This window comes from Hippopotamus amphibius, chromosome 17 (assembly GCF_030028045.1).
Source record: "Hippopotamus amphibius kiboko isolate mHipAmp2 chromosome 17, mHipAmp2.hap2, whole genome shotgun sequence".
Taxonomy (NCBI): domain Eukaryota; kingdom Metazoa; phylum Chordata; class Mammalia; order Artiodactyla; family Hippopotamidae; genus Hippopotamus; species Hippopotamus amphibius.
This window is the reverse complement of record NC_080202.1, coordinates 49,240,782-49,257,382: the sequence shown is the minus strand read 5'-3', so window position 1 is coordinate 49,257,382 and position 16,601 is coordinate 49,240,782. Positions and strand designations below refer to the sequence as shown.

The window sequence follows — 16,601 nt, the reverse complement described above, 5'->3', positions numbered from 1 at the left end:
TCACTGTTATATCCCCAGGGTCTGGAAAGATGCCTTGTGTATACCAGGTACTCAGCAATACTTGTTGAATGATCTCATTTAATCTCCATGTCAATGCTGTGTTCCAGTATCCCATCTACCAGCAAGAGAAGATGGAGCTGCATATCCAGCCCAGTCACCCCTCTAGAGTTTCCATCTTCCTACTGGGCAGCCCCAGACCTGTTTATTTTACCTCCTAAACATGCACCAAATCCATGTACTTCTCTCTGTCCCCACAGAAACTACCCTAATGCAGGTAACTATCTTCTTACACTTGGATTACTACAGTATCTGCCACCTCGTCTCTGCCTCCGTTCTGGCCATCTCTACCCACTTTCCACCTTGCGGCCAGAATAATCTACCATTCAGTTAGAAAATATTTATTGAATGCCTACAATGCTAAGCACAAATCTAGTCATATCACTTACCTGGTAAAATCCTGACAATGGCCTCTTATGCCCCTCTGAAAAATTTCCAACTTAACATGCTATTTTCAAGGTCCTTCATGATACATTCTTTGCTTACCAGTCAGTCTCACCTCTAGTAACTTCCCCTGTCACATCCTGTACTAAATTTGGTTTGAGTCCTCAAGTACTCCATGCTCTCTTACCTCTAAAGTATTTGCCTAGAACACTCTCTCTCCTCTTGTATCAGTTTCCTAGAGCTGCTATAAACAATTACCACAATATTGGTGGCTTAAAACAACAGAAATTATTCTTTCACCGTTTTGGAGGCCAGGAGTCCAAAATCAAGGTATTATCTGGGCCACAGTCCCTGCTAAAACTCTAGGGGAGGATCCTTCCTTGCATCTTCCAGCTTCTGGTGGCTCCTGGTGGTCCTTCGCTTGTGGCAACATAACTCCTCTTTCTGCCTCCATTTTCACATGAGCTTCTTCCCTGTGTGTCTCAAATCTCCCTCTCCTTTCTCTTAAAAAGACACCAGTCACTGGATTTAGGGCCCACTCTAAATCAAGGATGATCTTATCTCAAAAGCCTTAATTTGATTACATCTGCAAAGATTCTATTTCCAAATAAGGCCACATTCGGAGTTACAGGGGTTTGGATTTGAACATATCTTTTGGGGAACACAATTCAACCCAATATACCTACCTATACTTAGTTAACTCTTATTCTTTAGTAACCAATTAGGAGTCACTCCCTCTGAGAGGCCTTCTCTGACCCTCAAGACTGGGTCGAGTTCCCTTCCTAAATGCTTCTCTTTCCTTATCATATAGCATATTGCGCTGTTGAAATTACATGTTTAATTGTAGTCTTTTCCATTCAGTGGTGAGCTCTGGAAGGACAGGAACCATGTCAGGCTTTTTCATTTTCCCAGCTTCTAACACAAAGCATGAATTACACTAGACATTTAATATTCATTGAATTTAATTGACTTTCTCAAGGTCATACAGCAATTATGTAACTGATTCAGTAATCCAATAAGAGGATGAGAAAAAGATTTAGGAAACAGACTGCATTTGATATTACAGAACAATGAACAGGTAATTTGGCTAGAACATGAGGTTTGTGAAGAGAAACAATAGGAGATAGAGTTGGAAATATGGACTGGATCCAGATTACAGAACATCTGCTCTAAACTTTCCTCTAAACAGTGAGGGGCCAGTGAAAGTGCTGGAGGAGGGGAGCAATAGGGAAGAAAGGCTTTTATAAAGGCGTAGGAAGTTTTACCTGGAAGTTGTATGTAGAAAAATTTGTTATAAAGACACACTAACGGCCAAGAGACACATGAGCATATGAGAGAAATAACTCTGGCAGGAGGAGAAAGGGCTAGGAAAGTAGAGGAAGCAAAGGAAGGCCACAAAGCCCAAGATTTGAGGTTTTAAAGTAAACTAGAAAAGGGTGAGTCAAGATAAACAGCAGCATTTGCAGCAGAATGGCTAGGAACCAGCAAATAGAAAGATGATGGTAGTCTTGGGGGGTGGGGGTGATTTTTAGACAAACAATATTTGAAATGACAGTAGGGCAGCTAAGTAGAAATGTCCCACAATATGTTTGAAAAGTGCAGAAGTAAAACATAAAAGAAATATTGGGGTGAATATATAGACTTACAAACTGTGAATATAGAGGAAATAACGTAAGCCATGAATCTGCATAAAATGAGAGAGAGAGAAAAGAGCAGAGGACCAAAGACAGAACCAAAAGAATTACCATATTTGTGGAATGGGAGGAAAAAGAGGAGTCAGCAAAGAAAATACTCAGAGTCAAGAAGAGAATCAGGATAGTATGGAGTCTAGAAGCCAAGGCCCAGAGAAATTCAACAAGATAGACGTTCCACCAATATTAAATACTAAAGTGAGGCCAAGTAAAATGAGGACTGAATGGATAGTATTAAATTTGGTAGTTAAGAAATCCTAAGTGAGCTTCAGTTCCAAAAGGATGATTGGAGGAAAGCCAAATTTTAGAGGGTTAAAAAATAGCAGTCAGGTTAAATATATTAGAATAAATGCATGTTTCCACTTCTTCTCCCTTCTGAAATTGCTCTAAAATAATAGTAAAGTATTTTAGGGGGCATAAACCCACAAAAACAGGGAGAACAGCTGACAAAAGATATCAATGTAATTTTAGAAGCTGGACAGGAAATGGATGACTGAGATCAGTGAGACAGTGAGATCAGAAGAAGCTGAAACTTGAGTGCCTTCAGTGGAGAAGGTCAAGAAGCAAGCCAGCTCCCAGTGCAGAACACTTGAAACGCTCAGGAATTGAGATACTAGGAACCTCTAAAGGCAGGGGAGGCAGAGGGAGCCCAAGACTTTTAACTAAGTAGCATTGAGAAGTGTGTTGACCCTTAGATTCCTCTCCCTAACCCCACAAAACCAAGTGACTGGCAGTTAACTCTCTGAAGAGGCTGTGCCAGAAAGATTGGATTCAGGGAAATCAGACATAACTGAGGATGAGGGTATCATAGTGAAAACAGGATTACATGACAGTCCACTTACTGAATGGTGAGACCCCACCAGCAGCCTTCCCCTTCCCTAGGTCCCAAGGTGTTAACAGCTAGACTTTTATACCACTCAGGTAAAATATTAGAGGATCCCTCCCCAGGATGAAATTGACTAGCCCTAGAGAAAAAACCCACAGACACCCACAATTAAAAGGTCCCTCGATGAAGCAAGGCTCCAACCAATCACCTGACAGTAAGTTCCTACTCAATAAGACCAACCACACCAAGGAGCTTCCAGTTGGCCTTAAAGAGTGTTTACCCTCACTCTTAAGTGTGAATAGACACCTAAGGATCAAGAGATATTTAAGGAAAACCTGTGTTACTGAAGAAAGGTTAAAACAGGAAGAAAGGAAGGAAGGAAGGGAGCGAGGGAAGGAGGAAAGGAAACAGTTATAAATATAACCTATTATATAATCACCAAACAAAGATTAGAGTTTCAGGGAAGGGAGAGACTGTATACTACAACGGCAGCTTTCAAACGTGGACATGCATCAAGATCACCTGGAGCGATTGTCAAAACACATCGCTGGAAAAAAAAAAAAACCAATAAATCGCTGGGCACCAGGGTTTCTGATTCAGGTTTGCATGAGACCCAAAAATTTGTATTTCTGACAAGTTCCCAGTGCTGCTGTTGCTGCTGATCTGAGGACCACACCCAGAGTCATAGAGTCTGCAGGGCATACCCTGAAGGAAAGGAAAGGTGAGCCTTAAAGAAACGGATAGGAATTAAAGTGCACTAAGAGGGAGGGAATACGGGGATATGTGTATAAAAACAGATGATTGAACTTGGTGTACCCCCAAAAAAATAATAAATAAATAAAATTTTAATAAAATTGCACTGAGAGAAACGACTATTATTCTATATTCAGAGGCGAGTGAGAATATTGTGGATGGATGGGTTCAAGGCTAGAAGGCAATACATGTGGCTCACTATAAAAAAAAAAACCCAATCAAAACAACGGGAGAAAAGACACATGCACTCCAATGTTCATTGCAGCACTATTTACAATAGCCAGGACATGGAAGCAACCTAAATGTCCATCAACAGATGAATGGATAAAGAAGATGTGGTACATACATACAATGGAATATTACTCAGCTGTAAAAAGCAATGAAACTGGGACATTTTTAGAGACATGGATGGACCTAGAGACTGTCATACAGAGTGAAGTGAGTCAGAAAGAGAAAAACAAATATTGTATATTAACACATATATGTGGACTATAGAAAAATGGTACAAATCAACCGGTTTGCAAGGCAGACATAGAGACACGGATGTAGAGAACAAACATATGGACACCAAGTGAGGAAAGCATGGAGGGTTGGGGGGGGGGAACCAGTTGGGAGATTGGGATACCAAATTGTACACTCTAAATATATGCAGTTTATTGTAAAAAATAAAAAGTTAAAAAAAAAAAAACAAAAAACAGGAGAAGACCTAAATAGACAGTTCAACAAAGAAGATGTACAGATGGCCAAGAGGCACATGAAAAGCTGCTCAACATTGCTGATTATTAGAGAAATGCAAATCAAAACTTCAATGAGATATCACCTCACACAATCAGAATAGCCATCATCAAAAAGTCTATAAACAATAAATGCTGGAGAGGGTGGGGAAAAGAGAACCCTCCTACACTGTTGGTGGGAATGTAAATTGGTACAGCCACTATGGAGCACAGTATGGAGGTTCCTAAAGAAACTAAAAATAGAGTAGCCATATGACCCAGCAATCCCACTCCTGGGCATATATCCAGAGAAAAACATGATTCAAAAGGATACATGCAACCCAGTGTTCATTGCAGTGCTCTTTACAATAGCCAAAACATGGAAGCAACCTAAATGTCCACTGACAGATGAATGGATAAAGAAGATGTGGTACATATATACAATAGAATATTACTCAGCCATTAAAAAGAATGAAATAATGCCATTTGCAGCAACATGAATGGACTTGGAGATTATCATACTAAGTGAAGTAAGCCAGACAAAGACAAATATCATATGATATCACTTATATGCAGAATCTTTTAAAAAAATGACACAGATGAACTTATTTACAAAACAAAAACAGACTCACAGACTTAGAGAACAAACTTATGGTTACTGGAGGGGAAGGGAAGGGCGGAAGGATAGATTGGGAGTTTGGGATTGACATGTACGCAATGCTATACTTAAAATAGATAATCGACAAGGATCTACTGTATAGCACAGGGAACTCTGCTCAATATTCTAAATAACCTAAATGGGAAAAGAATTTGAAGAAGAATAGATATATGTATATATATAACTGAATCACTTTGCACTGAAACACCTCAAACTAACACAACATTGTTAATCAATTATACTCCAATATAAAATTTAAAAAAATTGTTTTAAAGGCTAGGAAGGAAGTATCTAATTATAAGCCAGACTCCAATCAAAACACTATCAGTACATCTCCTACCAACCACTGCTGCAGCTCTGACATTTAGAATGAGTTCTTTCCCTCTTCCTGAGAGGAAAATAAAGGTTGCCTGTCACCATCCCAGAGAGAAGTGAAGTCTCCTGATGCTATAATAGAAAGAAACCTGTGTGTAGGGGAGGGAAGGGAAAGGAAGGAAGGAAGGAAAGAAAGAAAAAGAAAGAAAGAAAGAAAGAAAGAAAGAAAGAAAGAAAGAAAGAAAGAAAGGAAGGAAGGAAGGAAGGAAGGAAGGAAGGAAGGAAGGAAGGAAGAGAAAGAAAAAGAAACAGGAAGGAAGGAAGGAAAGAAAAGAGAGGAAGGAAGGAAGGAAACAAAGAAAGAAAGGAAGAAAGAAAGAAAGAAAGAGAAAGAGAAAGGAAGGAAGGAAGAGAGAGAGAGAGAGAGAAAGAAAGAAAGAAAAGAAAGGAAAGAAAGAAAGAAAGAAAGAAAGAAAGAAAGAAAGAAAGAAAGAAAGAAAGAAAGAAAGAAAGAAAGGAGGGAGGGAGGGAAGGAAGGAAGAGAGAGAGAGAGAGAGGGAGAGAGAAAGAGAGAAAGAAAGGAAGGAAGGAAGGAAGAAAGAAAGAGAGAAAGAAAGAAAGAAAGGAAGGAAGGAAGGAAGGGAGGAAGGGAGAGAGAGAGAGAAAGAAAGAAAGAAAGAAAGAAAGAAAGAAAGAAAGAAAGAAAGAAAGACAGACAGACAGACAGACAGAAAGAAAGAAAGAAAGAAAGAAAGAAAGAAAGAAGAAAAAGAAAGAAAGAATGAATCTATGTAATAAGGAGAAGCAAGGTCCTGTATCTCATTCTCTGGGACACTCCTGAACTCAGCACACTGAGAAGTGAGGTCTTCCACTTTGGTAGTGAAGCCCTCATTGCAATAAAGCAGTGAGAAACAAGTTCTTCCACCTGAGCAGTAAGCAACCAGATCCCTACCTCGGCTGCAAAGAGAAGTCCTCCGTCCCAGCAGCAAAAAGGAATCTGACCTGTCACTGATATTCAAGGCATGCATGTTTGCAAATCAGGTTTTTATATCTTTGGGGATGTTTGTGCTGTGAATTAGAGTCCCTTATCATAGGTAGCCTGCTGTACATAAAAAATTTATAACCAAAAATGCCTAGTAACATATCTTCTAAATGTGTTTCCACACATAAATGAGCACATGCACACACATACACACACACACACACACACACAAAGACTGCAAAGAACTGTAATAGTGGTTTACTGTGGAGAGCTGTGAATAATAAGATTCCTGGTAACGTTTTCTTTTTCATACTTTTCTATATTTTCCAAATTTTCTGCAATGAGAATTTCTTTTATTTTCAAAATCTTGTATTTTAAAACCCAACATACAATTACTATACTGTACACCTGTAACATACAATATTGTACAGCGACTACACTTCAATTAAAAAAAAAACACAAACTAATATAACAGTAGACATGATTAATGTTTATGTTCAAGCCAATACCACTTAAGGGTTTGTCATTGATATTAATCGACAGATATTTTTCTAGGCAGGACTGGGAAGTCTTGGGGAAGAGGAAGGAAGCCAAAGCCCAGGCACTGCATATATAAAGTAATTAAATGGCCTGTGGAGGATATCAGTAGATATTCTATAAACATCACAGAAACAAGCACTTAATAAATAATACTGAATGAATATACAAGTTAAATTTAAAATGAATGCATGCAGCATATATAACTTGCAACTTGACTTTTTTTCCTTTTTGTCCAACACTTGGGCACTTTTTTCAGTAGGACTATAGCACTTTTTAACCATCTCTGAATTACTTTTTTTTTTCTAGCTATTTCCGAAGAAAATTCCAGGAAACCGCCTCAGGAATGGTGTGGAGCCCCTATGCTGCAGCTTATGGACAAAGGAGATTTAAGCCAGACATATGCACACCTCCAAGCTCAAGCACAGCTGCCTTTGCTAATGCTGCCCGGATTGCAATAATGAAAGAAAAGGATTTATTTAAATTTCTTGAAGAGCTCAAGAGTAAGAGCCATTTGTCCTCTCCCCACTGTTGTAAAGGATTTACTTATATATTACTGGTCAGAAATAAATACTAGATGCCAAGTGCTTTAAGAGTAGAGCCACAGCCTATTCTGAGTGACTGGTCTCTGTCACACAGATATCGTTTGAAAGCAAATGTACACCTTACCTGAATCCCCAGACACCTGGATGAAGCTGAAAGTCTGTGGATGGGTGGGTGGTAGGAGCAGGAGAGTGAAGAAGGGTTGGCATGGCCACTGAGGAGATGAATAGACAAAGAGCAAAATAGGTACCACATGTATGCCTTTTATGTGAATTTCTTCTTACATTATTTTTGATACCAGTTTTTATCTTTTTAGGATGCAGTCCTCCTTCAGATAGCCCATATTCAAAAATACCCATCTTTCCACTGTTTCCTAATGTGGATGAGGTGGTGATGGGAAAGCCATTCAAACATATACAAAAATTAGAAATGCTAAGGAGAAAGGAGCCTCTGAATTTCTTTGAGAACTATTTTTTCCATAAAAAAGACTGGAAAACACAGGTGAGATTTAGATTATGTCATATCAGTGAAATACCTAGGTTTTTAAGTTCTATCTTAACAGAACTAGTGAGTAACATGCTTTTTTTTTTTTTCCCATGTTGGGTCTTCATTGGTACATGAGGGCTTTCTCTAGTTGTGTCAAGTGGGGTCTACTCTTCATTGCGGTGCACAGGCTTTTCTTGTTGCAGAGCACAGGCTCTAGGCAAGCATGCTTCAGTAGTTGTGGTGCATGGGCTCAGCAGTTGCAGCACGAGGGCTCTAGGGTGCCCATGCTTCAATAGTTGTGGCTCACAGGCTCAGTAGCTGTAGCTTGAGGGCTTAGTTGCTCCACAGCATGTGGAATCTTCCCAGACCAGAGATCGAACTCGTGTCCCCTGCATTGCATTGACAGGAGGATTCTTAACCACTGCGCCACCAGTCCCTAACTCTCTTTTTTAAATGTTTATAAAGGCAGCAAACATAAAGCCTATCGACCCTACCTCAGGGTACCCAACTGACATCCTCACTATCGACCAAATACTCAAGAGAAAGCAGAATTGGACAGTGGCTGATGCAGCTGCTATTAAACAGCACGTGAGTATTCACTGTTGAATGCCTTCCCAGAAACCATTGACAAAAATGTTTTCCACTTCAGTACTACAACCATAAAACCACAAGTTTTTTTTTCTGTTCTTTGTCTTTAAAGTAAGACCAGATCATTTCTCGTTTTCAACCATTGTAATGAAATTTCTTGCTCTATAATCAAATGGGTTCAGATGTTAACTATTGTAATTTACCCTGCAAATCACCTATGGAGTCATACCCAGCATCATTTCTGGGACATTCATTTGTTTCATGCTGGAAATAGCAACTAGTTAAGGTAGTAAACCAACAGTCACAGTGAGTGGTGTACTCAGGGAATTATGATGAGTGAATGCATCTTTATTATGGCAGCTAAAAGAATAATTGCAATAATAGTAGTTTAAGTATGCTTCTTAGGTGCCAGGCACTGTGCTCTGTAAGTATTGTACAGTTGTTCTACAGGTACTAATTCATTTACTTATCACAACAAACCTTTGAGGTAGGCACTGTTACTCCTTGTTGTTTTACACATACGCACAGAGAGGTTAAGGGACTTGCCCAAAGGCACATAGCTAGGAAGTACTAGAGCCAGAATGATAAGCATGGGTAGCTTCGCTTCAGAATCCACACTTTAACCACCACTCTGTGCCACCTGTCTACTTTTGTGTCCTAACTTCTTAGCAACTTTTGTCCTCCAGAGATGGACTGGGGTGTATTTATTTTATGCCACCTCCCTTCTGCATTTGACACTAATGATCAAGCTCTCCTAGACACTTCCTACTTCCTTAGCCTTTACAAGACTGCATCTTCAATTCTCTGTGTAGCTCTGTGTCATCTCCTGAAGGTTCATCCCTTGAGTCTTTTTTTTTTTTTTTTGAAGTTTAGTTGATTTACAATGTTTCAGGTGTACAGCAAAGTAATTCAGTTATACACATACATATAAATATATTCTTTTTCAGGTTCTTTTCCATTTCCCTGTGCTGTAAAGTAGGTCCTTTTTGTTTATCTATTTTATATATAGTAGCGTGTATCTGTTAATCCCAATTCCTAATTTATCCCTCCCCTCTTTCCTCTTTCAAACTTTGGTAACCGTAAGTTTGTTTTCTCTGTCTGTGAATCTATTCCTATTTTGTAAATAAGTTCATTTGTATCTTTTTTTAGATTCCACGTGTAAGTGATATCATATGATATTTGTCTTTCTCTGTCTGACTTACTACACTCACTATGATAATCTTTAGGTCCATCCATGTTGCTGCAGATGGCATTATTTCACTCTTTTTCATGGTTGAGTAGTATTTATTCCATTGTATTATGTATGTTATATATTATATATTACATATATATTATCTATATATATAAACCACATCTTCATTATCCATTCATCTGTCAGTGGGCATTTAGGTTCCTTAAGTCCGGTTGATATTTCCTAGCTTTCTAGTCTCATCCTACCGCTCTTCTTATGATACACATCCATTTGCTCAGTAAATATTTATCCAGTGTTAAGTTCTGAGATTAGGAGATGCCACAGGATAAAAAACACAGTTCCTACCCTCAATGAGCTAGCAGTAAGGTGGGAGACACGGAGAGGGAAGGAACGGTAGTAATGCATTGGGATAAATGGAACTACAGGTGGTCAGTACTGCATGCCACAAGAATGCAAAGGAGTGGGCTCCCAACCTCTGTCTCATCATGGCATAAATTCACACTGGAGTAAATGGAGGTCGCTTATAGACAAAGGGCTCCAGCCCTGAGGTACTAGCTGCCTCTAGGGCTAAGAAACTTGAGAAGACCAATAATTTGACATCCCTATAACCCAGTCGCAGCAGCACATTGGGGATCTCTGCATTGAGTAAAGGAACAGCTAGGGTGAGTATTCTTTGAGCTATCTCAAGCCACCCTCCTTGTTTCAGCTGCCACCTATATACCCGATAACTGTCACTAGCCTAGGCTTCTTTCCAGTACTTCTTCCTCATCTCACTGATTGCCTGATGAACATTTCTACCCTGCTGTCTCACAGCATATCAAACTGGACATGTCCAAAACTGAGCTCACCATCTTCTATGTCAAACTGGCTCTTCCCTGAGGATTCCATATCTCAGTTGTTGACACTACACCTACCCAGGCACTGAAACTAGGAGGCCGGGAGCCATCGCCAATTGACACTTTTTCCTCACGTCCACCAATCACCACATCTGGCTACTCCCATTCTCCCAAAGATCTTTCACATCTGTCCCCTTTATTCCATCCTGTTACTACTGCCTTAACTGAGGCCCTCATTAGACTTTACCTGGACAACATCCTCCAACGGTTATCCCTTCCTCAGAGCTCCACCCATTCTCCACACAGCTGCTGTGGAAAATGGATCCAAAGAGGATCCAACCTGTCAATGTCCTGCTTAAGAAATGAATGCTTCCCTCTCAGAGATAGCAGGGGTTTTCAACTATATTTTGTGCTCCGCACAACTGAGGGATTTATCTCACTTCCGACAGAAAAGTGTCTCACCACAGCATGATTTTCACTGACCAAAGGTATCTCCCCAACCTCACTGAGAACAAGTCTTAGGGCCAGATTATAGCAACAACACCTGGCCTGCCTCTCCTCAAATTTGACACTATAGCAAGACCAAAGTGCCTGGACTCCCCCTACCAGCTCCAGGATGCATTGCCTTTGAGCTTTTGTTTATGCTATCTGCTCTCCCTGGAACACCTTCCCATCACCACACACTTCCTCAATTTAATCAAATCCTTGAGGACCTACTCAGCTCAGCATCTTCTCCCTCTCTGCCCTAGGCTGGACTGAGTACCATCCTTGGCACATCTATTATATCCAGAGCCTATCTTCATCCCACATTTTTTCCTTGTATTAGTCTACTGTGTTTTTAAAGACATAAAATTTCTTAAAATTTCATTATTCCAAAGTAATACATTTTCATTGTCCATCAACTCCTAACATATATCCTCAAGAGACACTAGCCAATATAAATATTCAGTGACTTTTAAGTAACCTGGGAACATAACTCTTGGTATATCTAGAAATGTGGTCCACAAGTCAAAGACATTTTAAGGTAACTACTGTAAACTTCTGCTCTCTCACTGCAGGTAAAGAGAGCTACAGATACCTATAACTTGGGACTTGCCCTTGAGCACCGGAAACAAATGCTAAACCTCTGGCGGAAGATCCGAGGGGATTTGATTGCGATAGGCAGTAAAAATGAGTCCTTTTATGACACCTTTTCTACTTATACATGGTCCTGGAATGTCTGCCAAGAATTACTTTCCCCGAAGGACTTAAGGTTATATGATGCCTACGTGAACAGAAATTCCTTCCACAACTCTGTATTCTCTTCCTCTTCGGATATCAGTGAATGTGACATAGACACAGGAAGAAAAAGAAAACGGAAAGCCTTCAAAAGGTTTCGACAATGAAATTTCTACATTTTCTAAACAGCTCATTGCAAACTACTCTTTCATAGATATCAAAATTATTCTTGCTTTTGTCTAATACATTCTTAGCAGCTGGAAATGTTGACATCTTTTGAATTCTGACCAGTAAAAAAGTTTAAGTCATAGTATGGTTTCCCTTTCCTAATTCTTACTAGTAAATAAATGCCTTGTGGTTATTTTCCTAGCAACCAGCTGCACTCTGCTGCCCCCACCCGGCTCAAAACTGCCTGGGCCTCAGTAGGAAGGAGAAAAGCAAAGCTGGGCTGCCCTTCTGACCCCCTAACAGCCCTCTCAGCAATAAGTATCTGAGTTTATGTGATTTAAGTGGCATTAGTTTTTTTATTGTTTGTGAAAGAGGCCAGAAGCAGCAGATGACAATAACCTTTCAGTTTCAGGGAATAATTTCACAATCCCCCAGGGAACCTTGATTAGAACTGGGTTTTCCTAAAGCTCCCTAGCCACACACTTCGGACTGATCTCTTGGATTACCCTGAAAAATAGCTGATTTCACTCCCTCTTTACTGTTAAAGTCAATAAGGGAGTAGCAGTTTTGTAGTAGTTGCGATTAAAGATGGATTTTGGTTGGAAAGAATTTTCAAGTTTTATCACTCTGAAAAAGAAAAGGTTCCAAACCAGACTTCTGGTCATTGCTAAACAAAAAAGCAGTGTTATTTTTGATCAGTGCTATGTATGCCTGGAGAAAAATTCCCACAACAAAGGATTACAAGATGGGAATTTTATAAATAAGAAGACCAGCAATCCCACGCCTAGGTATTTACTCAAAAATTTTTTTGAAAAAGCTGATCTTACCCATTACCCTTGTTGTTTAATGCATTTACTAAAGGAGCACGTATATAACTGTATTGCAAGTTTGAGGGGCTGCAATTTTTTATTGTGGAAAAATAACACAAAATTTATTATTTTATCATATTTAAGTGTATATCATCCATTACTTTTTTTTCCTTTTAGAAAAAGGAAAATACATGTTCCATATTGATGGAGACAGTGGCTTATAATGTACAATTCTAACATGCCAGGAAAAAACAATGAAGATAGTGAAGGCTCCCAAAACTGTTTAATGAAATAGACTTGAAGTAATTTTGTGTTACCTTGAATATTCAAAACTGTCTAAGTATATTTGCCATTGCTTTTTTATTATTATTTTTATTTAATTTATTTATTTTGGGGGCTGCATTGGGTCTTCGTTGCTGCACACAGGCTTTCTCTAGTTGTGGCAAGTGGTGGCTACTCTTCATTGCAGTGCACGGGCCCTAGAGCACGTGGGCTTCAGTAGTTGCGGCACATGGCCTCAGTAGTTGTGGTACATGGGCTTAGTTGCTCTGCGGCATGTGGGATCTTCCCAGACCAGGGCTCAAACCCGTGTCCCCTGCATTGGCAGGTGGATTCTTAACTGCTTCGCCACCAGGGAAGTCCCTGCCATCCTTTATAATGTTATGATTGGGACAAAAATAGATAACATTATAGATAAGTGGCCACTTTTCTAACCAAAAGACAAAATTTATGGTTTGACAAGAGATTTTTTTTTTTGGTATGGCTGTGAGTATAAACGGGCAATCTAAGAGATTTAATTTGGATGCCAAAATATTAGGATTCCTGGAATATTTCCCTGGATCAATAGGATAACAGGACAGAATATTTTTAAATAGATCTCTTCTGGAAAATCTAAAATGTGCAGTAATACATTGAATTAAATTATCACACAGTTGATGACAGCATAAACTGGCATCTCTCTGATGGAATACAGTATAGCAGTGGGTACTCAGCCATTCATTCACCAATTATTTCCTGAGTTGCATACTGTGTGATGGACCCTGTTCTTGGACCTGGATATTTAGCAGTGAACAAACAGATAAAATGCTCTGACCTCACAGAGCTTAATAATGGAGCTAATTATAACCATTGACTCAGCACTTCCACTTCTAGCAATTAATCCTAAAGAAATAATCATGAATCTACAAATGATTTAGTTATAAGGATTTTTCTCCTGGTGAATTTTTAATAGTAAGAAACTTAAAGTAGCCTAATTGTCCAATACATCATGATATGGCTATACAAAAGAATACCAGGGTCATTAAAATGATGTTGTAAGAGGATATTTCAAACAAAGAATAATATTCACAATTACAAGGCAGACTACAACTGCTAAAAGGCATGAGAGAACTTTATGGGGTTGTTCTAAAACTTAACTGTGATGGTGATTGCACAAATACAGATTTTTATGAAAATTCAGCAAACAGTACATTTTAAATGGATGAATTTAATTGCATATAAATTATACCTCAATGCAACTGTAAAAACGAAGGGCACAAAGTAGTTTGTTCTGAAATTCTTTAACTTAAAAATAATTTCTATAAAAAAATTAGAAAAAAACACTGGAAGGATATAAACCAAAGTGTCTAATGGATTAAATTAAAGGTGGGATGGGAAATTTTCTTTTTATCTTTTGTATTAATCTATATCTTCTAAATGTTCTACAGTAAACATATGTTTATTTTGCAATAAGGAAAAAACCACAAAAGCTGTTTTATTTTACTTTATTTTTTTTTGGGGGGGGGAAGCTGTTTTAAAATTAGCTTTGTTAAACCAGCTTATTTCAATATCTAGGGCTGCTACAAAGGCTGTCGAGGTTCTATGAAACGTTAAGCAGAACAAATTAGGACACTAGGATCCCTTCACTAGTCCTTCAGTTCCAGAGTACCTGCTTATACAGCCCAGAACTTCCACTGATTGTAACTGAAAGCCTGAAACAATTAACTACCCCTACCCAGGGTTAACACTCAAGGCAATAATCCAGTCAGAGTTCTTAACCTTTCCATGCTTTGAACCCATCCCACCCACTGAGCCAGAGGAGTTCTCACCACTCACCAGCAGAGGGACCCTTATCTCCTCTGAAAGGTAGTACTTGCTGACACTACAGTCTGATACTACTGGAGGACTCACAGACATGTCTTCCAAATTCCTTCCAAAATATTATCTTAGGTGCTTCAAAAGATGGAGGGGGACTTCCCTGGTGGCACAGTGTTAAGACTCCGTGCTCCCAATGCAGGTGACCCGGGTTTGATCCCTGGTCCGGGAACTAGATCCCACATGCATAACTAAGGAGCCCGCGTGCTGCAACTAAGACCCAGCACAACCAAGTAAATAAATAAAATAAATAAATATGGAAAAAAAAAGGAGAAAAATGAGTTGTACAGGTCACCCAAAGATAACTGTACGAACGTTAAGTTTAGGATATTCTATTACATTCTATTAAAAGGCCCAAGCTGCTTGACACTTTAAATGGCTCTAATTATTGGAAATAATATAGCACATAACTTAAAATGAAGACAGAGAATGAGCTATCTGCAAGAACATACGCAGTGGGACTGCTGATTGGGAGCACAAACAGCTTTTGGTGTGGGAAGAAAAAAAGCCTGTAGATGAGAGAACAAGATGCCAAGCATAAATACAAACCAACCACCTTATCTGCTAACAGCTGGCCTTGAGAAAAGATAAAAATCCTTGTACTTGTTTTTTGGAAAGGAGTTTTCGTCCAAAATGTTTCAAAGGACCATGAGAATGGCAAAAGTATTTTGTCTTCAAATAAAGTAGTACAAGTTCTTTACTAGCTTATCTTTTTGATTCACTCCTGTATTTTTCTTTGTGATTAGAGAGAGTTCAGGGCTTGTTCCCATTTCTTTGGTGGGAAAGGTATAGAATTTTTCATTGGTCCCCTTGGTTTCGCCTATGTAAAGACTAAGCAGTGGAGTTAAATTATCACTGGTTACCAGTGTGCTAAATCTAGTACTACATTACTTAAGTAACTAATTAACACTTCCCTTCTCTTCTTCCAAATGGTAGTCATCACTCTCCTCCTGGAAGGCTTCTCGATTAACCTTACCTTATGTTGACAGCGTTCTGTCTTTTGAGAATCAGTTTGTAGTAATTATCAAAATAGAAATGTAAGGCTGAAAATGTATTAATATATGTGTGTATGTATTACAATTCTGAAATATATACATATTCCCACACTGTTATATATACACACATATATTTTTTAATATACACTATATGTATTCCCACAGTATTTTTCTGGGGGAGGTTATGAAATGAATTCTGAGAACACGAGGTTTGTTCATCAAATCAAATCAAATATCCAAGGACAAGTTTAAAAATATAACCATCTACCTTTCTGAATTATCCATATGAGAGCTTATTTGCACAATCAGAAAATAGAAGCTGGAAAACTACAGAAGCTGGAAAACTGCCCTATTTCCTCACCCTGCTTGCTACCTTCCTCAGTTATTTTGGCCATCAGCTCTACAGTGGAACTAGGCACCCTTAATTCTTTTCTTTTTTTTTTAAATTTATTTATTTATTTTATTGGCTGTGTGGGGTCTTCGTTGCTGCACACTGGCTTTCTCTAGTTGCCGCAAGCAGGGGCTACTCTTTGTTGTGGTGCGCGGGCTTCTCATTGCAGTGGCCTGTCTCGTTGCAGAACATGGGCTCTAGGTGCATGGGCTTTGGAAGTTGTGGCACGTGGGCTCAACAGTTGTGGCGCACAGGCTTGGTTGCTCCGCGACATGTGGTATCTTCCTGGAGCAGGGATCGAATCCGTGTCCCCTGCATTGACAGGC

At 39.2% G+C, this 16,601-nt stretch overlaps 1 protein-coding gene across 1 annotated transcript in view; it reads left to right on the top strand.

The window, feature by feature from the left end:
* EFCAB3 (EF-hand calcium binding domain 3) overlaps positions 1 to 11,946 on the top strand; it is a 61,332-nt gene extending 49,386 nt beyond the window's left edge. Inside the window, exons 9-12 of the mRNA XM_057715651.1 lie at positions 7,226 to 7,419; positions 7,776 to 7,960; positions 8,411 to 8,533; positions 11,620 to 11,946. Of these exons, the coding sequence (XP_057571634.1) occupies positions 7,226 to 7,419; positions 7,776 to 7,960; positions 8,411 to 8,533; positions 11,620 to 11,946 (829 nt within the window). The remainder of the gene's footprint in view (positions 1 to 7,225; positions 7,420 to 7,775; positions 7,961 to 8,410; positions 8,534 to 11,619) is intronic.
* The last annotated feature ends 4,655 nt before the right edge of the window (positions 11,947 to 16,601 follow it).